Source organism: Mytilus galloprovincialis, chromosome 7 (assembly GCF_965363235.1).
Source record: "Mytilus galloprovincialis chromosome 7, xbMytGall1.hap1.1, whole genome shotgun sequence".
Lineage (NCBI taxonomy): Eukaryota > Metazoa > Mollusca > Bivalvia > Mytilida > Mytilidae > Mytilus > Mytilus galloprovincialis.
This window is the reverse complement of record NC_134844.1, coordinates 41,180,666-41,205,618: the sequence shown is the minus strand read 5'-3', so window position 1 is coordinate 41,205,618 and position 24,953 is coordinate 41,180,666. Positions and strand designations below refer to the sequence as shown.

Genomic DNA, 24,953 nt, shown 5'->3' with positions numbered 1-24,953 from the left:
AACAAAAAAGATCTTCACAATCAGTGATTTGAAATTTTTGAACAAATGCATATATACTAAAATAAGTCCTGCATCCATGTGATTTATAAGTGTTAAAAATCTATATTATATTTAAGATCAGCAGATAATATTTCATTCAGTTGTTGCTTGCTGATCACAAACCTTATTTACTTTCAACATAGTTGCCGAACTGTGAAAGATAGGGACATTGAAAAACAATCAACACAAAGCACATGGCAAATAAGAGAATTAATAGTCACAATTTTTTTTATATTTACCTTTCGTTCTCATTTGTTACTCAAACTTTCCCTTAACAGTTGTAAACTGATTTGTAGTATTAAATTTTTTCTTAAAGAATCAGTTATTACTATTTACTATCCAGGGAAAATGTGTTTACATTCTTTCATCAGGGTTTTCCCCTCGCACTTGCGCTGTGCGGTGGCTGAAGTTCTCACGAGAGGTCACACAGTTCCCACTACTGCAATCGGAAAATATTGGGGAATAAGTGTATGGGAAGACCATAATGAAGATTTGGATTACACAAAGGATTTTCTTTTAAAAGAATTATGCTTACACTTGTTTTATAGTGAAACTTATCCATTCAAGAATATAAAACATATTCAACTTCATTTTTAAGTTTGAAGTGTCATATGACTTTTTAAGTTCCATTAATACCACTGAAAAGTATTTTTGGCAGAAAATATCTTTACAAATAAGATGTTGTTATTAGAGACAGTACAAATTATAAAAAATCCTTAAGTAGGTGGGTCCTATATACACCTTGACCTCTTGCAAGGTCACTTCAATATTGTTTACAAAATGTAACAATAATAACTCTTTTATGTTAAAAATAGACACAATTCATTACCCTTCTTGCACTGCCCCATTTCTGGTAGATTAAATAGCATTACTTAAAGTCACTGTCTTTGTAACCAGTACAAATTTGTTCTGAAATGTAAGGTGTCACATTTTAATTCAGTCAATGAAATGTTATCTTGACTATGGAATGTGGAAGATACCAAAAAGTACATAAACTAGATATCTCTGAAGTGTACCAATATACAGACATTATATATATATTAACGTGTTGCTTGTCTCCTATATGTGAACTTAAGATAGTTCTCCTTTTTTGGTTCGTCCACTTCATAGACCTGCAAAGAGAAATTTTCAACTTATTTATACAATCAGTGACAATATTTAAATCATACAACTTAATCAAGTTAAATTTCTCAAAACAAACTAAATATAATCACGCACTTCACTTTTGTTTTTTTCTCAAATTTTGCCTTGTCACAAGAAATTATTCATACTGTACTCCACCCTTTTTATAAAGATACAGTTAAGTTTTGTAATGTTATAATATTAAAGATTCAAGGTCGCTAATGTATCTGCACTAGAGATTAAATCATTCATCAACTAAATGTCTGGTGGAAATTTCATGTTTCATTAAACATCAAACAACAGCTGATTTTTTTTTTATAAAACTGTGAACATCAAACCGAATGAAATAGTTTATTAGGTAAACATTGAAATCTACATTTTCACATCTAGAGCAACTTAATTCAAACTATCATACAAGGTTATTATTCAGCCTTATTTTTTTTTTTTTGGGGGGGGGGGGGGCTTTAGATAATCATGTTTAAATAAACCTAATTTACCATAACTAATAAACCATTTTTAATCTGTGAAACAAACTGTTGACACGGAGATATGTCTTGTCTGTCTGCATAAAATTAAGAAAAAGACAGAAACATTGCTAAGTATTTGACTTGTCAAATTAGTGGGTAGGGCAAAGCAATCCATATGTCTAGCTTTCTGTCTGAAACTTATGTCACAGGCAGAAAAACAAAAAATAATGAATGAAACTAGATTTAGATATGAGAGAGAAATTAAGTATGCATCAATGAGACTAAGATAAAGAATTCTACCATCAAATATCATCAAAACTGAAATTCCTAAACAACAAAAGACCTGTACAATCAGTGATTCAAATCCTGACTTTGGAAAGCTTTTCTTATCTTACTCTTGATCTCTGAAATAACAAAACAAAAGATAATTCATAGAATGTACAATTAAAATCAGGAATTCTGGATAGATGTTTTTAAACATTCTTGCAAAGAGTAAAAGAAGAAATTCCACATTTTCCCAATTGACTATCTCAGTCCCTGTTGTGTAAAGTATATCCCACTTCTTGCTTGAAATCTGACAAAGACATACATGCTCAGAGAGTATAATAACTAGAGTGAACACCCTGACAATCACATGTCTCTCCTGCCTTACTCATCATAATATAATGTTATGTTAAAGGGTAATATAGTAAGATAAGGTTTTACTACAAGTATCTCCCAAACTTAACATTATCAAAGATCAATGAAAATCAGGTCAATATAAAAAAAGAAGATGTGGTATGATTGCCAATGAGACAACTCTCCACAAGAGAAGGCCAGATAGACCCAGACAGACAAACATGTACACTTCAATATCCTCATATACTACATACATAGTTGACATATTTCAATTGCTAGTAGTATTTGAGACCTAACAACGAAAAATAAATTTTGACCAATGATTAATGATATATTATCAAGGTAAGGTCATAAACATGTAAACTTTGCATTGATGCTAGACACTAAATATGGTGGTACAATTACTCATAAGCAAGAAAATGTGTTTTTCTTTTACAGCCTTTTTTAAGCAGTAGCTAAAACCATGAAAATGAGGTCATAGTCAAAGGACAAGATCAAGACAGAAATCATCAGAACATAAGGGTGTAAGGCATCTGTTTGCAAGATATGTAAAATAAGTGTCAAGGTCTAAAACCATCTGGAGTGAAGATTAAAAAAAATGTTTAAGTCTTGCATATCTATCTATCCGGTTTTAAAATGACTATACTTGCATTTTACCAAGAAACATTGGACACATTCATAAATTAAACATATCCCATGGACAATTGTGGCCAATTTTAATTTCAATTGTCTCAGTAATTTCAGATAAGATTTTTGTTAAGACCTAAAAAAGAAGTCAGCTAAAAAAGAAGACCGTGTTTATTGACATTCAATAGAGAAAACACCATCTTTGCATTGAAAAAGAAAATAAAGTATGTTAAGTATTAGTTTACATATTTTCTAGTAATTAGAGAAACAGATCAAATATGTACCGCTACATGCATCTCATGCAATATGATACCATACAGTTACATTCTAAACTTTTGAAAGGGCTTCACATTCATGCCTTTAAATGTTCAAAATTTCCCAATCTCAAGTATACATGTTATCTCATTCATTGGTATAAAATACACAATTCAGTCTGAACCTATCTAACTTTAAAGCAGTTTTGACATATACAATTTACCGAACTAAATGACACATTTTTTATACCATTATAAACACTTTTCAATACAGACATAATGATTCAATAGTTTACTCTATTTAATAATTTTCAACATGTGGTTGCATGCTTATAATATACATTAAGAATGCATGGAGAATTAGATATGGAGTACGCTGCAATTATTTGATCATTAATTTAAACTGCATATTACTGAAAAATTTCCTTTATTGATGTATAACTTGCTTATGCTTTCAATAAAGTTGTTATAATCGTCCATAAAATTGCACAAAAAATGCATAATATAGTTTATTTCGTGCAAAATATTTCGTGCAGTCTGAGTACTTTTATGCAACAAATGTTTATGTTTAATAAAAGGTACCTTTGCAATAAATGCAATTACAGGAAATAAGAAAAGTTTGGTTAAACTGTAGTCTTCACAGTGAAATCTTTCAATAACAGGCTATTATTTAAACTTGGAATTATTATTAATCATGGAATTTTTATAATTTCTTGTGCTTGAAATTTCTAGTAAATTCCATGCTTATTCTGTACTTCAATGGTCTGTGCTGCGCACAACACTTTCTTTTACAAAGAAGATAGTACATTTTCAATAGAATGTACTGTGCCGCGCACAACACTATCTATACAAAATACATTATATGGAAAGTGTTATGAACCGCTCAAAACATTATTATACCAAATAAACATGGAATTTATTAAAAATTTCCAGCACAGAAAATTAAACAAATTCCATAATTAAAAATAATTCCAACTTTAAATAATAGCCTGTTCAATGTAAAAATTATTAATACATTGTTGAAAGACACTATCAGATCAATTTAAACAAAATTCATTGCAGCAAGGTTATACAAGAGTGCACACGCTGGAATGTCTCGCCTTCTTTACTAATCCTTGATATTATGTTGATAGTCTTAAGTATAAAGCTTTATAACAACTGTCACATTTAGTGAATGGCTATTATTTATTTTGAATTTATTGAACCATAAAACTAATTTTTGGCTCTTCACATTGAATAATCCGCGAAGCGGATTATGTAAAATGTGAAGAGTCAAAAATTAGTTTTATGGTTCAATAACATCAAAATAAATTATTGCCATTCATTATAAATAAATTTCTATCAAAAATAAGGCTCAAAGAACTTTTTATATTATTTATATTAACAATGGCAACGTACACACATGTAAGCGTATGAATACACAAAGTCAGAGTGGGCGTGTCGCCATCAAAATTGACAACATTGAAAATAAAACTAGTAATTTAACCAATCAGAAGACAGTAAAAACACCAAATTTATTTATAACTTAATATTAACCAAGATAACAAAGACCAATGAACCATGAAAATGAGCTCAAGGTTAGATGAAACATGCCAGACAGACATGTACAGCTAACAATGCTTTCATACAACATATATAGTTGACCTCTTACTTATAGTTTAAGAAAAATAGACCAAAACACAAAAACTTAACACTGAGCAATGAACCGTGAAAATGAGGTCGAGGTCAAATAAAACCTGCGAGACTGACATATAGATCATATAATATTTCCATACACCAAATATAGTTGACTTATAGCATATAGTATTAGATAAAAAGACCAAAACTCAAAAACTTAACTTTGACCACTCAACCATGAAAATGAGGTCAAGGTCAGATGACATCTGCACGCTAGAAATGTACACCTTACAATCATTCCATACAACAAATATAGTAGATCTATTGTATAAAGTATGAGAAAAAGAGACCAAAACACAAAAACTTAACTATAACCACTGAACCATGAAAATAAGGTCAAGGTCAGATGACACCTGCCAGTTGGACATGGACACCTTACAGTCCTTCCATACACCGAATATACTTGCCCTAGGCCAACATTAAAATATCTTTGTTTCCCCTCACCCGGCTGAGGTTGTTAGGGTATGGGTAGGTAGGTAGGCAAATTATTTTATTTTATTCCTTGATATGGTTTTCTATATTGAATTTGTATAAAATTCAACAGGTAAGGCTCAAGTCAAGAAAAGTGGGGTATTCCCTGTATTCTAATTCAGTGTACACCCCAGTTTTCTGGTGTTAAAACAGAACAGTATACAGGGACCTCCTTTTTTCCTATTCATTTAATGTAATGAAATCTACAAAAGCACATATTCTACTTGTGATAACAATGCTTAATGATAGCAAGTGTTTTTTTAGTTAAAAAATCAAGTTTATTTCAAGTCAAATTTGATGCATAACTCACAACAAAACAATTCCTTTGTTCACCAATTCATACCTTGATCATCAATTATGAGATGACAAAAAGATACATGTACTAGTATGTTAATCACTTGGGAATTAAAATTCAATGAATAAAAATTTTCAATAGAAGTGAACATATCAACTTAGTTATGTTCAGTTACACCTGGATCATGCAGCTTGGTCAATTGATTCCTAAACAAAGATTTGTATGTTTTTTTCGAGTTCTAGAAGAAACACGGCTTCACTTTATATTCATGTTTTGTATTTCCTAAAATCTATAATACTAAAATTATGAGGTCCAATTTGTCAGCCGTCATCACGTAAAAACGACGAATCGCAGAATTCAACTTTATATATAACTAATATAGTACAAAGGTGTAGATTAAAAATTACACCACTCCAGGCCCTTTTGTTTTCCACGTAATTAATATTGCCAATAATGAAGAAGTTCCGGGTCGAGTCCGCTACTGATACCAATAGTATATTCACCTGTTACCTATTACCTTATATGACGTTCCGCATCTGACAGGCACACCACCAAACGTTGTATTCAGGATTAATATGCTATATACACGGGTCATAACCACAGGGTTGACACTACTAAATTGTCAAATTGTTACCTATTGTAGTATTTTAATCAGTTGGACTTTCTAAGATAACAATACGAATACTAAAAATCTGGTCTAAAAATAAGACGTATAGGTACAGTTTTCAATTTGTTAGTGGGCATGACGTAAAACAGCGAGGCAAAGAATTCAACTTTACTTATAACTTATATAGGACAATGCTGTTGATTAAAAAATACTCTATTCCAGGACCTTTTGTTTTCCAAATAATTAATATTAGCAATAATTGATAAGTTCCAGTTCGACGGGTTCAAACAGAAAGACTTGAAAGCAGAGAAAAACTGTATATCTTATAATCGGCATGACTTTAACAGATGACAATACTAATACTAAAATAAAGCTTGCGCATAGTTATATACTTTAATTCAATCACGGACCCGTGATATCACGGGTGTGTTCTAGTACTTTTAATAAGTATTTACCAATTCTACGGATGCAGTTATAACGTTAAAACGTGCCCTTTTGTAATGTTCATGCCATAAATTGAAAAAGGAAATCCCATTTAAACTGGGTTTTTTTTACACCAGAAAACAGGGACGTTCCCTGAAAGCAGGGAATACATGTATCCCACATTTCCTGACTTGTGCCCAACCTGTACAAAGACAAAGTAAGTAGATAGATTTTAAAGCACGATTCAGGAACAGAGGTTAGATACAAAACAAATCAAGATGCACTCAGGGGGTTGAAAGATGCTTCAGGCTTTTTTTATTTTCAAAAAAGATCACCCTTGCACACAAATCGTTTGGCTTTGATTCCTTGATTCCGAATCATGTAGATGCTTCCTTGCAAAAATGCCTTGATTTAAAACCCTCAATGACTACAGCATCGGAAAGGTATCACCAAAAACCAACGCTCGTTGACTACAGCATCGGAAAGATTACACCAATAACCAACATAGCAAAAAAAAAAATAGTGGACAAGAATGGCCAATAAAAGTTTTCGGGTTGCGGTGATTTTACCGGGTCGGTCGTGTGAGGGGAAACAAACAATATTTTATTTTTGGCCCTATTGCTTATAATATCTGAGATATGGACTTGACCACCAAAACTTAACCTTGTTCACTGATCCATGAAATGAGGTCGAGGTTAAGTGAAAACTGTCTGACAGGCATGAGGACCTTACAAGGTACGCACATACCAAATATAATTATCCTATTACTTAAAATAAGAGAGAATTCAACATTACAAAAAATCTTAACTTTTTTTTCAAGTGGTCACTGAACCATGAAAATGAGGTCAAGGACATTTGACATGTGACTGACAGAAACTTCGTAACATGAGGCATCCATATACAAAGTATGAAGCATCCAGTTCTTCCACCTTCTAAAATATAAAGTTTTTAAAAAGTTAGCTAACACCGCCGCCGCCGTAGCCGCCGTAGCCGCCGGATCACTATCCCTATGTCAAGCTTTCTGCAACAAAAGTTGCAGGCTCGACAAAAATTGTCTATAATTTGTGAGGAAACCCTCTTTTTTCAGAGACTAAATCAAAAACCAATGCAATTAAAGCGAAAAATGCTGTACTAAGGATTGATAAATTTCCTTCCTGTTAAAAGTTTTTTGACAGCTTTGTTAAGGATCGAGCAACGGGGAATTTTTAACAGCCTTGATTACTTGTGAGGGTCCTGCATGGTCAGAAATGGATGTTAATTTTGTCCATTTCTATAATGACATTAGTGAACAAAGTATCCTCAAGTTGCCATGAACTGTATAAGGTCAAGTTATGTATTTCTCTTTTGGTCCATGACTTTGACAAAAAAGTAAAATCACAAAGATAATGAACTCCGAGGAAAATTCAAAATTGAAAGTCCCTAATCAAATGGCAAAAACAAATGATAAAACACATCAAATGAATGGACAAAACTGTCATATTCCTGACTTGGTACAGACATTTTCAAATTTAGAAAAGTAAACATTTTTAAGAACAAAGTATTAATCTATAGATGATTTTTCTGTAAATACTAGTATATGTAAAAGAAGATATAGAGTTTTCATCTTTGAAGCAGCATACCAATCAAAATTACCAAAACGAAATCTAGAGGGAAACATGCAGTCTTGTACCATAAACCATTGTCTATACAATATGTGAACTCAAAATTGCTCAAGTCCCCAAAAAATGTGTGAATTAACACCAAAAATATAAATATTTGTTATAGAATACATAATGGTTATCTAGTTTAGAAAATCAATTTCTTATAGTGAAAGAGACTGGTTAAAAAAAAAACATAAAAAAATTATTCCTAAATGTACAAAAGTTTTACATACTTTTCTAATTTGAAAAAAAAACATCTGTATCAAAAATAGAGATTTGAATAACACTATTAAATTTTCAATTGATCATTTTGTTTGATCAGTTTTGAACGATTGGGATGCTTCCATGCTGTCTGCCATCGTTATGTAACTTTTAAAAATACCAACTTCAAAAGAACAAAAATAATATTTTAAACAAAACGAAAACAAACACTGAACAGGTTCTTTTTAAATTGAAATTATTCATTGTCTTAAAAGTGCACCAGCTTTAATGTGGAATAAAAATATATCAATTCATAAAAATATCAACACAATTTTTTTTTAGGTCTAGCACTATTAGTCGAGAAATCAAAAGTAGGTCAGTGTACTTTAAGGCACAAGTTAAAATTTTATTGTAAAATGGATAAAATGGATATCCTTTATCAAAGTACAAAATTTGTTTGACAACAAAAAAAAATAAAAACTTTTAGACTTATTTCTTTTCGCTATTTTAACGATGTACTGTATAAATATGCCATACTGACAATGTCAAATACAAAGTTTTAGATTAGAACTTTTTACCTTTTATTACAATGTTCTATACAATGACATGTCAAGCTGACACATCATTGCAGCATATGTGAGACATTTAGAAATCCTTGATCTCTTTGCTAATACTGTAAACCAACTAATTTGTAAGAATTATTAATGCGTTCCACGATCATGTCAAACTACTCTAATACTTTATAAAATACATCAATATTTGATTCAGAATGAAAACTCTTCAACGGAATCAAACTAGAGGCTCTAAAGAGCCTGTGTCGCTCACCTTGGTCTATGTGAATATTAAACAATGGACACAGATGGATTCATGACAAAATTGTGTTTTGGTGATGGTGATGTGTTTGTAGATCTTACTTTACTAAACATTCTTGCTGCTTACAATTATCTCTATCTATAACAGTACTTTCTGTGGAAAATGTTATTGAAAATCTTCAAATTTTAAGAAAATTGTTAAAAATTGACTATGAAGGGCAATAACTCCTTAGGGGGTCAATTGACTATTTTGGTCATACTGACTTATTTTTAGTTCTTACTTTGCTGTACATTATTGCTGTTTACAGTTTATCTCTATCTATAATAATATTCAAGATAATAACAAAAAAACAGCAAAATTTCCTCAAAATTACCAATTCAGGGGCAGCAACCTAACAACCGATTATCCGATTCATCTGAAAATTCCAGGGCAGATAGATCGTGACCTGATCAACAATTTTACTTCCTGTCAGATTTGCTCTTAATGCGTTGGTTTTTGAGTTATAAGCCAAAAACTGCATTTTACCCCCATGTTCTATTTTTAGCCATGGCGGCCATCTTGGTTTGTTGGCCGAGTTACCGGACACATTTTTTTAACTAGATACCCCAATGATGATTATGGCTAAGTTTGGTTCAATTTGGCCCAGTAGTTTCAGAGGAGAAGATTTTTCTAAAAGATTACTAAGATTTACGAAAAATGGTTAAAAATTGACTATAAAGGGCAATAACTCCTAAAGTGGTCAACTGACCATTTTGGTCATGTTGACTTATTTGTAGATCTTACTTTGCTGAACATTATTGCTGTTTACAGTTTATCTCTATCTATAATAATATTCAAGATAATAACCAAAAACAGCAAAATTTCCTTAAAATTACCATTTCAGGGGCAGCAACCCAACAACGAAATGTCCGATTCATCTGAAAATTTTAGAGCAGATAGATCTTGACCTGATGAACAATATTTCCCCCATGTCAGATTTGCTCTAAATGCTTTGGTTTTTGAGTTATAAGCCAAAAACTGCATTTTACCCCTTTGTTCTATTTTTAGCCATGGCGGCCATCTTGGTTGGTTGGCCGGGTCACCGGACACATTTTTTAAACTAGATACCCCAATGATGATTGCGGCTAAGTTTGGTTAAATTTGGCCCAGTAGTTTCAGAGGAGAAGATTTTTGTAAAAGTTAACGCAGGACAACGACAACGCCTTTCGGCCAGGTGAGCTAAAAAGTCCAAATGTGAAGAATATCTGTAAAAACAATGTATCTGTTACGTATACAAATGTCAAATGTATATGATTGAAACTTAAAAGACAAACATATCAATTAAGTACAAAAATTTCTAAAACAAATCATGCTAATGTATTTGTTTCTTCATGTCAAACAAAGACAAAATGAGGGATTAACATTTTGATTACCTGACAACCAGCCTTTTCTGCCATGCCTTTGACTTTCTGGAAAAAATCTTCTACTTTATCATCCTTTAACTGAAGCATGTATCTGTTAAAACATTAGAAATCTCTTATACAATCATAACAATACTGAACAAGCAGTTTGGTAATTTTGCAAACTTGTTTAAAGCATTTGAACTTTATTAAATCATTTGTCAACTTTAAGACTTTGTTCCCACTGATGAGGTTCTTTGCATTTATGAAAAAAAATGAAACAAGAATGTGTCCCAAGTACACAGATGCCCCATCTGCACCATCATTTTCTATGTTCAGTGGACCGTGAAAATAGAATAAAATCTCTTATCTGGCATTAAAATTAGAAAGATCATATCATAGGGAACATGTTTACTAAGTTTCAAGTTGATTGGACTTCAACTTCATCAAAAACTACCTCGACCAAAAACTTTAACTTGAAGCGGCACAGACAGACGAACGATCGGACGAACAAAAGGACGCAGACCCGAAAACATAATGCCCATAAATGGGGCATAATAAATGGGGCATATAAATATCATTGATACTTCATCATAAATGTAGTTATTTTTCCAGTAGAGTGCATGTCATATATATAATGTAATGAGGAAAAATCAAATCCAACATGCTGTGAAATACATAACTGTGAAACTAATTCTTAGTACATTCACAATTACAGTATACAGTGTTGGGTTGGCAGCACTTGTAAAATTTTGTACTGTAACTCTTCTTCACAGTTGTGCTTTCTATTCCATTGGAAATGAAATCCTACTTACAATATGTCATGGAATTTTTTAATCATTAGAAAAAAGATGTACTGTTTCACTTGCACATAAAACTTCACTTACCGTGCTGACTCAGCAATAATTGTAGCAGCATCAGCATATATTGGTGTCAAGTCACTTGTCAGCAGATGAACCAGACTGAAATGTAAAAACAACTTACTAGTCACTTTTTTTAAGTAGGGGAACAGAGATTCAGAGAATATATGATCCTACACAGAAAAAAAGATTTTATAGGAAAAACAAATAATTTGAAATACACAATTCCTGCCAAAATTGATTTCATTTAACATCAAAGTTTCAAAGCAGAATATCATTAGTGGCATGTGGCTGTTTTCTGCTCTTTGGTCGGTTGTTGTCTCTTTGACATATTCCCAATTTCCATTTTCAATTTTATCATAATTATAAAACAGACTGATGACTATTCCCACTCACTATCCATTTCTGAAGAGGACACTGACCAATAAAGGGTGAAAATTATTGGAGTTAATTGATGATCAACAGATTTACCAACTAAATCATCAAGAAATCATGACTATGAACATCTATATCATGTTTAGTAGGCGTATTTTAGATAATTGGCTCAGGAAATTTTACCGTCTATCAACTGATAATTTCGCAATTAACTCTACTGAATATTACATAACTGTTTTATTACAGCAATATTTAGGGATGGTTAATTTAAACATTCACTTAAATTTCATTTTTCTATCTCTTTAGCCAAAACTTGTCTTGAACATACATGAAATATTTGCCACTGGACATTCAGCAGCCAACAATCAATAAATCTTTAGCAAAAAACAGATTCACTTAAAATAATAAAGCTATCATCTAGCTACCTGATAATTAAAATTTAGCATGATATATAAGATGTAAATGACCCTTTCAACAAGATAAACAATAAAACAAAGGTAATGATAGAAGATCAATGCCAAGTTCAAAGCTGAGAAGCTTACATAAAGTTAATACAATACATTATATATAATGAGGATTATACCTGTTCCATAGACAAATATATCACATATCTCTCATTTCATTGACATATGACTGGAGATAATACGTCATAAAAAATAATAATGATAAGGTTTCATATTAACAATTACCGGTTTTCTGATAAAGATGTTCTATTATTACATATTGAATATCAGAGAAAATATATCTATAAGGACAGGAGACAAAATGTTATTTTTGATAAAAAGTATAAAATAAAAGAAAGAGAAGTGGTATGATTGCCAATGAGACAACTATATATCTATGAAAATTCAAATAAAATGGAGGTAAGCAATTACAGGTAATCGTACCGTCTTTTAACAATGACTAACAGCCTAATTTATAACAAAACAAAAAATATTTGTGAACCAACAAGATTACCACTAACTAATAATTAACATTATAAAAAATCTGAACTTTTCAAGTAGTCACTGAACCATGAAAATGAGGTCTAGGACAATGGACATATGACAGTCAGGAACTTTGTTACATAAGGCATCTATATGCAAAGTATAAAGCATCTAGGTCTTCCACCTTCTAAAATATAAAGATTTTAAGAAGTGTGCTAAAGCCGCCATCGCCAGATCATTATCCCTATGTCATGCTGTCTGCGACAAAAATCAAATATCTTTTAAAAAAAACTCCATGACCTATCATTATTTTTAGCTTATTTTGTTATAAACTAATGCTCTTCCAACTTATAGTATCAATTTTAAATTCTTGATTTTTTTAATTTCACCCTTGGAAGTAACATCCTTAAGAAAGTGTTTCAATGCTTCAATTATATCAAACAATTTGAAAGGTAAATCAACACTGAAACTGATTGCAATCTATGGTCCATTTTGTACCTCAAGGGGGCAAATTTTTCACTTATAGAAAAAGTGTTCCAAATCATAATTGCATACTAGAATATCAAGGTCACAGCTCAAATCCATCAATTGAATGTCTGGACCAGTTATTTCAAATACATTTGAACATGTGCTATCAAGCAGTGACCATCCTAAAACAACTTGTCTAAGCAAGAATTGTATGCTCCTGTGGCGTCAGGCTTCTTTTCAGTGAGTTCAAAGGAGTATTACATGTACCACCATTTACCCCCCTAATTCATTGTAATAGTCTATATTGGGACTTTAAAAAAAAAATTGTGAAGAATTTATATTTTGTTTCAAATAAAGAAATACTTGGCATGAGTAAAGTTTTAACCTGTCGAATACTGCAGTGAAAATTTCATATAACATTTCATTGCATATAAGATAATAACCATCACCTTTTACAGCTAGATACGCAGTATATGTGTTGCTCATTGTAGCAGATTCTATGATGACCTATAGTTTTTAACTTCTATGTCATTAGGTCTCTAGTGGAGATTTGGATCATTCATTGGCAATTATACCACATCTTCTTAGTTTCATAAAGGAATCACCAACTATCATTTGGAAAATGTTGTTTTTCTTAAACATAACCTTAAAATTTTAACCTTCTTTGCCCAAAATCTACAGATTTATTCTCTTCTGTTATTTGTATCTCAAAGTACCATTTGGAAAGTATTAGTGTCAGACCCATAGACTGACAAAGAAATCATTTTATTCAGGGAGTATACCAATATGTCTGAATATAACAGACACACCCATACCATATAGTAGACTTCTTTTGTTGTTCAGTATATAAAATTGTTATTAAAACTGATGTATAATTTTCACTATGTCATTTTTGGTTTATATAATATCAATTCATTACTACAGGTGACTGATCCCCTGTTATTGATATTGGTTAACAGGTTAATATGCCAATATGATTTATGAGCCAGTACTTAAAATTGGTTTTTAATATCCTACATAAAGATTAATGCAGCACCTTAATTTATGGATATAAAGTATTTATTAATGTATACAAATAAATACTTTATTTACATAAGGAGGAAGGACAGATGTACTTGTCGATGACTTTACCTTGGTACAAATTTGTTATAAAATCAGCATTGTTAGGCACTTTACATCCTCTATTAATTGTCTATGCTAAGCGACTTTTTTTTTTACCGATTAATGATATTCTTGTTTCAAAATTCAAAAAGAGAACACATATCACACTATTGTAATAATTTAACAGACGGAAATCATGGCAGATTTACTGTGAGGTCATATATAAGTAGTGATCACAAATATTCACAATTCACAATGAAATCCTAAATATATATAGCAACCTTCCATTGAAAAAGCCTGAAATGCTAACCTGTCAAAAACTAAAGGCAAAAACTTAAAATTGTCTTTCTATATGCAATTACATTGTACTACTATCAAGGGCCAGCCGGCCCCAGCCCATGGTTTCAGTCATGTTTCAATTCTTATAGATCTTGATACCCCCAATTTTTTATGTGAACAGTTTCAAACTATCTATAAAAAAATTAGTCAAGAATGAAGATTTGAGGCAAATACTCAAAAGATAGTAGAAAAAAAGTCTTTGAAGGGGAATAACTCCTGTAAGGAGATATCCAATATTCATGCCACTTAGGTGATAATTTTTGCTGTTTACACTTTCCTCTTATCTATAATAGTTTTTCGAAATAGGCAAAAACTTGTAAATTAGATAAAATTGTCATTTAAGGGCAATAGCAATCATCCACTGAGTTCAGACATAATGACATTTATGGAGATCTTGTATTGCTAATGCATTGTAATGTTCTCAAAAAATATATCAAAACTTAAAATTAGTAAAAAAAAACATCATAAAGGAGAATGAGTCATCTAATAATTTTGATGCATACAGTCAGTGGGTAGATATTTACATTCTAAGCCACTTCAGATTATTTTTTTCTACTTTTGTTTTCAAGATATAAGATAATACATGGATTTTACCTGTATATTCTTATTTAGTCGTACTTGATGACTTACAGAGGGAAAAACACAAAATTTATAATTAAAACTCTAAGGATAATTCATTCAAAATTTGGCTGAAATTGGTTTAATAGTGTCAGTGGAGATGATCTTTGAAGTTGCGATTGACACAACAATGACAGCAGACATCAAGTGATGGCAATAGCTCACTCACCCATGGTCCTATGGACCAGGTGAGCTAAAAAAAAATAATGCTGTCAATGAATAATCATTTAGAGTGCCTTTATTAATGTGCCTGCAGACAATTTCTAGGATTTTTATTTTTATATAGCTTATGCACTAAGATTTTTATTTTTATATAGCTTATGCACTAAGATTTTTGTTATATAAAAGAGTTCAATGCCCTTTGAGGAAAATGGTAATTACGGTTCAATGTCCTATTGGATAAAAGAATATACAATGTTCTAACATTTGACTAAATGTACTTATGCAAGAGATTTTATATCAATAAGAATACTGCCCATAAAGTTCAATGGTGGTAGCCAAACTGATTAGCGAAAGTTCTAATCTTCAGTATCAAAATGAATACTATAATGTTTGTTCTTTACCTATATAAGTCAGTAGGACAGTTTGGCATTTATTTGTCTATCAAGCACATTTTTTGTTACAGTTTCATATAAACATACAATCTAATTAAAAACCGATCTCTTAACGCTCCCGTTTTCTGATATGTCGCGTGGGAGATCTAACGAAACCGGCTTTGAGGTCACATGTGAGTGAACTAAAAGTTATGAATTTATAATGATATGCAAATGAGTTGACAACCTATTAATAAGCCAATCAAAAAAGTTTATGAATTATTTTGACTGACGATTTTGTCGTAAATAAAATGAGTACCATCCCTTTACCTTACTTTAGACTTTCAAGATTGTGGAAGACTCAATTTCATTGGTCGAAAAAGACACATCTACGAGGTAACTCACATGTGACCCCAAAGCGGGTTTCATTAGATCTCCCATGCGACATATCAGAAACAGGAGCGATGAGAGATCGTTTTTTAATTAGATTGATAAACATATTAACTCAGTGGGATAGAAATTGACCTTATGAATTCGCATATATGTATATATGTATAAAACTTTATTGATTTTGGAAAATTCAAATACAAAATAAAAGACAAATTTCGGTCTGTTTTGTATGGTTCTTATATGAACTCAATTTTCAAACAGTAACAGGCTTTGAATAAATTTTTTTCCCGTCTTAAATAAGTAAACAGATGTACTGATATTTCATTTGAAAAAGGTTGATTTCTATTTGACACATTTTATATGTCAGCAGGAGGACAGTATGGTGTGCATCTGTCTATATAGCATGTCCCTTGTAAGAGTTCCAAATAAATATATGTCAGTAGTACAATATGGCATTCACCTGTCCATGAAGCATATATTTTGTAATGGTTCCTTTTAAATATGTGACAGTAGGACAATACAGCTTTCACTGTTCATGACGCATGTCTTTTGTAACAGAACCATATAAATGTTTGCCTGTAGGACAATATGGCTTTCATCCAACACAGGTCCATGAAGCATGTCTCTTTTGAAACAGTTCCATAAAAAAATATATGCCAGTAGGACAATATGCATTTAATCAAATGATCAGTTTGGTTTTAGGCATGTTATCAAAATACATCAGCTGCATATTTAATGTTTTTCAAACATATGAACTAAAAACAGCTTAAACTTATTGACTAACTGTCAGAACCTATAGACATGATAGATTTAGAACAATTAAATAGATTACACACCAACAGCAAGTTGACCTATGAAGATGGAGTTTAATCAGCGTTATTGTGGGAAAAGTAGAACAAATATGAGGGAATTACCAAACAGGATAATGATACAACTAGAAGACTTGTCCAAGAGGTTCACTTAGGTTTTAATCTGTCACATGCCTTATCCCTATTAAGATCTTAAGACAACAGCTTAAACTTAAGGCAGAGTGTACTGATATGCTGTAAGCAAACAAATTTTTTGAAATACTTATTGTAAATTCAATAGTTTTTGTTTGCCATTTTTATAATGATTGTTGAACCATGGACAGAAATGTACAAAAAGTAAAATCACAAAAATACTGAACTCAGAGGAAAATCAATTCGGAAAGTCCATAATCACATGGCAAAATCAAATAACAAAACGCATCAAAAACGAATGGACAAGAACTGTCATATTCCTGACTTGGTACAGGCATTTTCAAATGTAGAAACTGGTGGATTGAAACTGGTTTTATAGCAAGCTAAACCTCTCACTTGTATGACAGTCGTATCACATTCCATTATATTGTCACTGATGCTTTTTTGATTCCAGTAATATATATTGGTGCATACAAACAATGATTTCAAAATTTACAAGGCAAGTTATTCATTTGAACAAAACCTTCAATTTGCAATTTTCATTTTAATCATAACATCGCCAAAATCACTATAGTATTGAATTTACTTTTCCACGTACAAAAATAACGTAAAAATAAACTGTAGGGATTATGACAAACTTGGATATTCTTTTTAAGAAAGTTTGTCAACAGAGTTAGAAAACCACACACATAAATTGCTGAAACCTCTGCTAGAAAAAGCTCAACACAGTTTTATTCTTACTTGAAAATAAGTTGGTTAACAGTGATAATAAAATTAAGAATGGAAATTGAGAAATATGTCAAAGAGACAACAACTTGACCAATGTGCAGACAACAGCCAAAGGCCACCAATGGGTCTTCAATGCAGTGGGAAAATCCCACACCCAGAGTGAATTCAAAAACATATACATTTGTAAATAAACTAAAGTTAAAAAACATACAATAACAAAAGTCAGAGGCTCCTGACTTGGGACAGGCACAAAATTGACTGAATATAAGTAGGGTTTTTTATTTACAAAAATATATGTTCTTACCTGTTGGAGAAATAAATGATGTCAAACAATTTTTGATATTTGCTTTTTCTGGAGAGATCTGCTACTGACATGACAGGTAAAAATGTTATCTTCACATCATCCAATGGCAACGATTCTGGAAAGTGAAAATATGTAATACTTTAGATTCAATGAAAAAAAAATCCTTTAAATTCAACTACATGTAACACATTTAAGTAGCTCTAAGGTAAAATTCAAACTGAACAGATCAATTACAAGACAATTCATTTAATACTTACAATATAAACTATTCTCACAAATATATGTCTGGCTTTTTTGTTATTTCGATAATGCAAATGTTGAAATCAAACTAGCAACACTTTAACATGTAAGTTTTGTAAATATTCAAAAACATGGAAATGAGATGTGCCAATGCTATTACAACTGAATACCAAATACCATTGACTTATCATAAGCAGTTCTCTTTAAACAAACCTAAACAAAAACTAATGCATGAACATGTAAACTAAGAAAAATTTCAGTCAATAAACCATAACTGAGAGGGAGGGGTAAAAAAATCTCCATGGAAATGAGATGTGGCTATGGTAATACAACTGCATACCAAATATCATTGACCTACCACTAGTGATTCCCCATAAACCTACCTAATCACAAAGAAATACATGAAAAATAAGGCCACAATTAAAAATATTTCAATTTGCCCAAACCCGACCCATGATGACTGGGTGTGGGTAGGTAGGTAGGCAAATTCTTTTTTTTTTCTTCAGAATTTGCATGAAAATATTAAAAGATCGTACAGTACATCTGTTTTTTTCGTCAAACCTTTGTAGAGTCAACCAAAAGCCATGAATTTAAAACCGCTATACATAAATTATTCTACTTTATGATTTGTATCCTGAGATGTTTATAACCCTGACAATTGCTACATGTGTGAAAGGGCTGTTGCATTTATGAAGTGATTTTCAACAGTTACATCAACACGATGTTTGTGTAAAAAAAATATCAGCTGACTATGTATTGATTTAATTTGTTTGCAGTTTTTAAACCCTATATCTATTAAAATAGATTAAATGTCCTAAAATATTTTAAATGAATTATTATCTACCATCCATAGTTTCTGTCTTTTTTTTTGTTTTGAAAATTTATATTTTAATAATTACATTAGATGTATGTTTCATTATAATACTTTATTCTGATTGTTTAACTCAGTGCACATCACGTGTTATTCCGTAAGCAGTTGCATTGCTCAATACAACTTTTCACTCATGATTAAACGTGCTCCAACAATAAAGTGCACAGGTGAAATAATAAAATATATAAAATTACTGTTTTCATGATCATAGCTAAAAAATGTAATTATAAGTATTGAATGCTTCTTTTTGTAACTTTATAGGGTTGTAAAAGCATTGACCGAAGTACATTTTGTATGAAGCGCTTCGGTCAACGCTTTTACACCCCAATAATTACATTATATGTATGTTTCATTATAATACGTTATTCTGATTGGCTAACTGCACATCACATGTTATTCCGTAAGCAATTGTATTAGACAATAACATTTATCATTCATGATGACACGAGGTCCGACAATAAAGTGCACAGGTGAATTAAATAAAACATGATAAAAATCGTGTTTTCATTATTCTAGCTAAAAAATGTAATTATAAGTATTGAATGCTTAAATAAATTTACAAAAAGAAGCATTCAATTCTTAACATTATCACACAGGTAAACTAATTTGGCTATAAATAGATCAAAGCATGTTCTGTAGAATCTCCAAACTAAAAACATATTTGTTGTAATTTTATTTCTTTAAATAATCAAGTTTAAATTTTTGAAAATAATTATTATTGATAAAGTATAATTGCATAAAGTTAACGTTTTCTGAAGATTAATTTATTTTTAGGTCATCAGGTTCCAGAGGCTTCCTCACAAATTTGTATAAAAATCCCACCATAACATGACTTTGTGTTTACTTTTGCACATGTGAAAAAAATATTTCTGACAAAAGCCAGATTTCTCTTGTCAAAGGGGATTTATATTTATATTGCAATAAATTATTCAGAAGGAGCTACATTCAGTTAAGATTATATTCTGATTCTGTGAGCAATTATAGTTTTATCAAATTCTCCCAAACAGCAACGTACTGATCTTGTCAACTAAGACTTGTAAATTTGAACTATTTGAATAAAAAGGCATCTAATTCACATGATAAAGGAAGATTATAATTAAAGACAACAATTTATCAAGAAATAATTCCTTTTTATTCAGTAAAAACAAAATCTTCTTGCAAGATTGTAAATTCGCAACTTCCGGATCCATTTCTTGTCAGAATAACATTGAAAATATTCGATTGCACATGATTTTGAACAAATCTACCTGAATATTCTTACCAGATATTCGTTTACACGATGAAATTAACATTGAGCATATAGGTAAGGGTTTGGTAGTACAGACAACTAGTCTGAACTAGAGCGTAAAAAAAACTGTGTCACTTCACATGTTTCTTCTTCTTCTTCTTCTCTGTATTAGCTTCCTTTAAATAGGAACACCTCTAATATATATATTATTAGAGTATTTGGGGTAAATTTTGAAAGATTTTTTTCTGGTTGTATGTAGATAACTATGTACAGCACACTATGTAGGAGGTTTTCTTTCATTTATAGGTTGTTTTTATATATATATACAGACTGTTTTATTTTGTATCTTTTCATTTTGTTTTTATTATAATAAAGGAAACGTGCACCATAGCAGTATTTACATGTGAGGGTCTTATATACATGTTTTTGTTTTAAAACTTAACCATACAATATTTAAAAGTTGTACAAAAACAAAATACGTGTCTATAGTGATAGTAGTTATATATATATAATTATATTTTTTATAAAAGGATAGAGTTATAGATTAATTTTCTAAAATGAGGTTACTTAATTATTTTAAAAGGAACAAGTATGTATTTTAAAAAGTAAAAATATATATTGCATCAATTTTAATATGATAAAATATCTCATAATAGTGAACATCAATTTTCTTGACTGGCGATGTGGAATTTCATTGATAAAAACTAGAATCTTTTATCTAATTAAAAAGCTAAAAAATAAAATAAAAATAAGACAGTCATTAAAAACAAAGTTCTTATTCTTAGTTTCATTATCATGTAATAAATTTACTTTGTTTTAAGTGGAAAATGTGGTTAAAAATATTTTGGCATCATATAAAATTATCATTTATAATACAGGAGCTTGTCATTAATTTTAATTATTTTAATTATATAACATTTCTCATTTTATAGAGATTGTAAATTTAAATTATACTCATAATTTAGAGCTGAACTCACATTCGGGTGATTATCAATTCAACTTGATGAATATCCTCCTTTTGTCTCCTTTACTAACACATTTATTTGAATCGTCTATCTCTAGTCCATGTAATGAGAATTTGAATATATTTGTTTCTCCATGTTTAACATTTTTTTAATAAAACAGTTCTTATATGTATAAACATTTATCCGTTTTTGCTTCTTCACTATCCACTGAATATTGAATATTAATACACAGTATAATTGTTCATATACCTGTACACTTTGGTTTTACACAATATTATTTGATGTTCCGTGAATCTAATATTTCAATTCTCTTGATATGTAGTTGGAGTAGTAGGTTTCTAGCTTTCTGCTCTAACTTTTCTGCCAGTTCCATTCCTATACTAAGGGATTCTTTAAAATTGCTCCAGTCTAATATCAGACGTGTAATTTCCATCTTATTGTTGCAGTATGTATTCCATTTTGCAGGACCACAGCTATCCAGAATGACTTTTTTTATATCTATAAAATATTTCTCTCTTATAGTGCTTAGTACAGGACAGGTGGTTATCATGTGTACTATGTCTTCACTTTCTGTATGGCACAGTTGACATGTTGCTTCTGTTGAGAAATGTGTGAACTTATGTTTGTCTGATTGCAATATATAAGTTCCAGTCATCATTCTGGATTTCACAATGGATTTTCTTATCTCAATTCTGGGTTGATTTTTTAGCTTCCATACATGTGCTGTTTTTCCTATTTCCAAATTATCTATGCAGACATATTTAAGACTGGTTTTATTGAAAGCATCAGATTTTAATTTATCATTCCAAAATTTGTGAATTTGTCTATTGATTTCTTCCTTCCATGCATTTTTTTTGGGTGTGCTATTTTGAAGTATGTTGATTGAAGGTAGACTGTATAACTCTAAAATGTTCAGTATTTTGCTGAAGAAACTTTTCTTGTTATCGAAATTGGTAGCTATCTGTCTGTTCATGACATCTTTGATTTTGGTATTGTCACATGTTATAATGGAATATAGTAGTGATAGTTGTCTCTTGTGTATTTCAGCTTCTATCGGCAAGGCTCCCAAAAACAGTAGGACAGCAGCATTTGATGTCCTTTCTGGTAAGGACTGTAGGTGTCTCAAATTCTTCCTGTGAAATTTCTCTAGATCTTCAAGATTAGATTTTGTTAATGGAAGTACCTCTAATCCATATATTAATCTTGGTATAACATATGTTCTATAAATTTGGTAGGAGATTTCTGGGTTGAGTCCATTGGTGCCATGTACTCCAGATCCCATAAGAGCATACCTTGTTCTTCTTGCTGTTTGAATTCTGTCTTTTACGTTGAAGTTATTTTCTGAACCATCTGTTCTTTTTACTCCTAGATGTTCACTGCAATCAGTGGTTTTTACTTTTTTACCATCCATAGTCCAGTTGTAATCAGTTTTAATTTTTGAGCAATCGATTATTTCAGTTTTTGTAGGATGTATTTTGTAATGATGTTCCTTTGCATACCTGTCTATAACATTCAACATTATTTGGAGCTCATGCTCATTATTTGAGATGAAGGCGATATCATCGGCACAGGTTGGTGCTCCTATATAGATGTCTCCTAGATGATAACCCAGGGAATTCTGCTCTAGCTCAACTAACAAATCCTGCACAAATATTTTATATAGATGAGTAGAGAGTATTCCACCTTGTCTAACTCCTTGTTTTATTGTGAAGGATTCGCTTACCCCATCTAGCCATTTTACTTTGGAGCTAAGCCCATTATATAGTTCTGTTAGGATCTTCCAATAGGTGGGATGAATATTCTGATCAATGGCCTTGTCCATAAGAATTATATGCTGGACAACATCAAATGCTGACTGAACATCTAGAACAGATATATAAAATTTTTCAGTTGACTTTTTGATTTCATAGCGGGCTTCAGATATAAGCAGACTTGACATTATTGGTGACAATCCTTCTGTAAATCCGAACTGTAGCAATGTTTTTGATTTTAGATTTAGTTTTTCTATAAAAGCATATTCAAAGGTTTTTCCAATAGTAGCTGTGACTGTTATACCACGATAGTTCCCCATGATAGTTGGATCTTTTTGTTTTTTCAGTACTGGAGTAAGTAGGCCAAAAGTAAATGCTGTTGGTACTGCTTTATTCAGTAGGATGTTGTTAAAAATTGATGTTAATGCAGGGGTAATAGTAGTTTTGGAGTTCTTTAGATGTTCAGCTGATATCCCAAATTCATCAGCACTTTTTTTGGTATTAAGCTCATCTATTGCTTTCATGACTTCTGTATCTGTAAAGAGTTCTGGTTCCACAGTACTTTGGTCCATTGCTTGTTCATATAGCTGCTGTCTGATTTTACATAGGTTGAGATAGTCATTGTCAAATAACTCTTCCTTTGGGACACTCAGGTCCTCGTAGTAGGATGCAAAACTTCTTCTTTGATCTTCTGGTATGAAATTCAATTCCCCATTGATTTTTAAGCAGTTTGTAGAAGTTTGTTGGCTGCTACGGTTCCTATTGATTAGTCTATAGAAAAGTTGGGTATTTGGGTTGTCCATTATCTGTTGATATAAACTTTGTCTACTGACAGCTTGTTCCATTCTTACTTTGCTACGCAATTTTCTCTTCTCCAGCTTAAGTGTTGTAGCTAATGGATGTTCTTTCTGTTTACCAGCTTCTTGCCACTGTTTGTATATATTTCTGCAAGATTTTATAAGTATTTGAACTTCTGGGGATGCTTTCCATTTTGGACCCTTAAGTTGCAGGAGTTTTGTTGGAATTGTAATATTTCCTGCTCTTACAAGGCTATTTGTTAGAATATCAACCTGTGTGTTAATGTTATTTTCATCCACTATTGCAGTTATATCCTGTTGTATGAGCCTGTTGTATTGGTTTGTATCCATTTGGTCCCATTGTAACTTATACTTAGCTTTTCTGTTTTTATTTGCAGATTTCACTTTTGCTGGTATGTCTATTGTTGTAATGACTCTGACTGAGGTATGCGCTGACAGATTGATACTTGATTTTTCATCTATAGTGTAGTTTAGTACTAGTTTTTTGTTTCACTTCTTTACGTTCGTTAAGTGAGAAGATAAAAACAGAGAACATCGAATATCGATTAACTGCATCTCTTATGCGCTTTCTTTTAATCTTATTCATAGTTACTTTCAAACGCAAAGACGACAAACTTTAAGTTTTATACGATGACGGAGCGGACACGAAAAAAATCCGCAAAAAAAAATTCTTCTAAAAAATGTAAAAAAAAGAATTTGAGTCGGCGGGTTTATTTTAGGTCGGTCGCGTTTGGACAAACATACAATCTTTTTATTTTGGCCTAAGCAAAAGTTTCAAAGTCAATAGACCATGACTGAGGGGGCAGGGCCAAATAATCTCCATGGAAATGAGATATAACAATGCTTATACAACTGCATACCAA

General features: G+C 31.3%; 1 protein-coding gene across 1 annotated transcript in view; it reads right to left on the bottom strand.

Moving 5' to 3' along the window:
- Positions 1 to 825: 825 nt before the first annotated feature.
- The window catches only part of LOC143082999 (dynein axonemal assembly factor 3-like), a 46,522-nt gene continuing 22,394 nt past the window's right edge, over positions 826 to 24,953 (bottom strand). Inside the window, exons 13-16 of the mRNA XM_076259082.1 lie at positions 18,218 to 18,332; positions 11,521 to 11,595; positions 10,667 to 10,748; positions 826 to 1,151 (exon numbers count right to left, since the gene is read on the bottom strand). Of these exons, the coding sequence (XP_076115197.1) occupies positions 1,080 to 1,151; positions 10,667 to 10,748; positions 11,521 to 11,595; positions 18,218 to 18,332 (344 nt within the window). The 3' untranslated portion in view covers positions 826 to 1,079. The remainder of the gene's footprint in view (positions 1,152 to 10,666; positions 10,749 to 11,520; positions 11,596 to 18,217; positions 18,333 to 24,953) is intronic.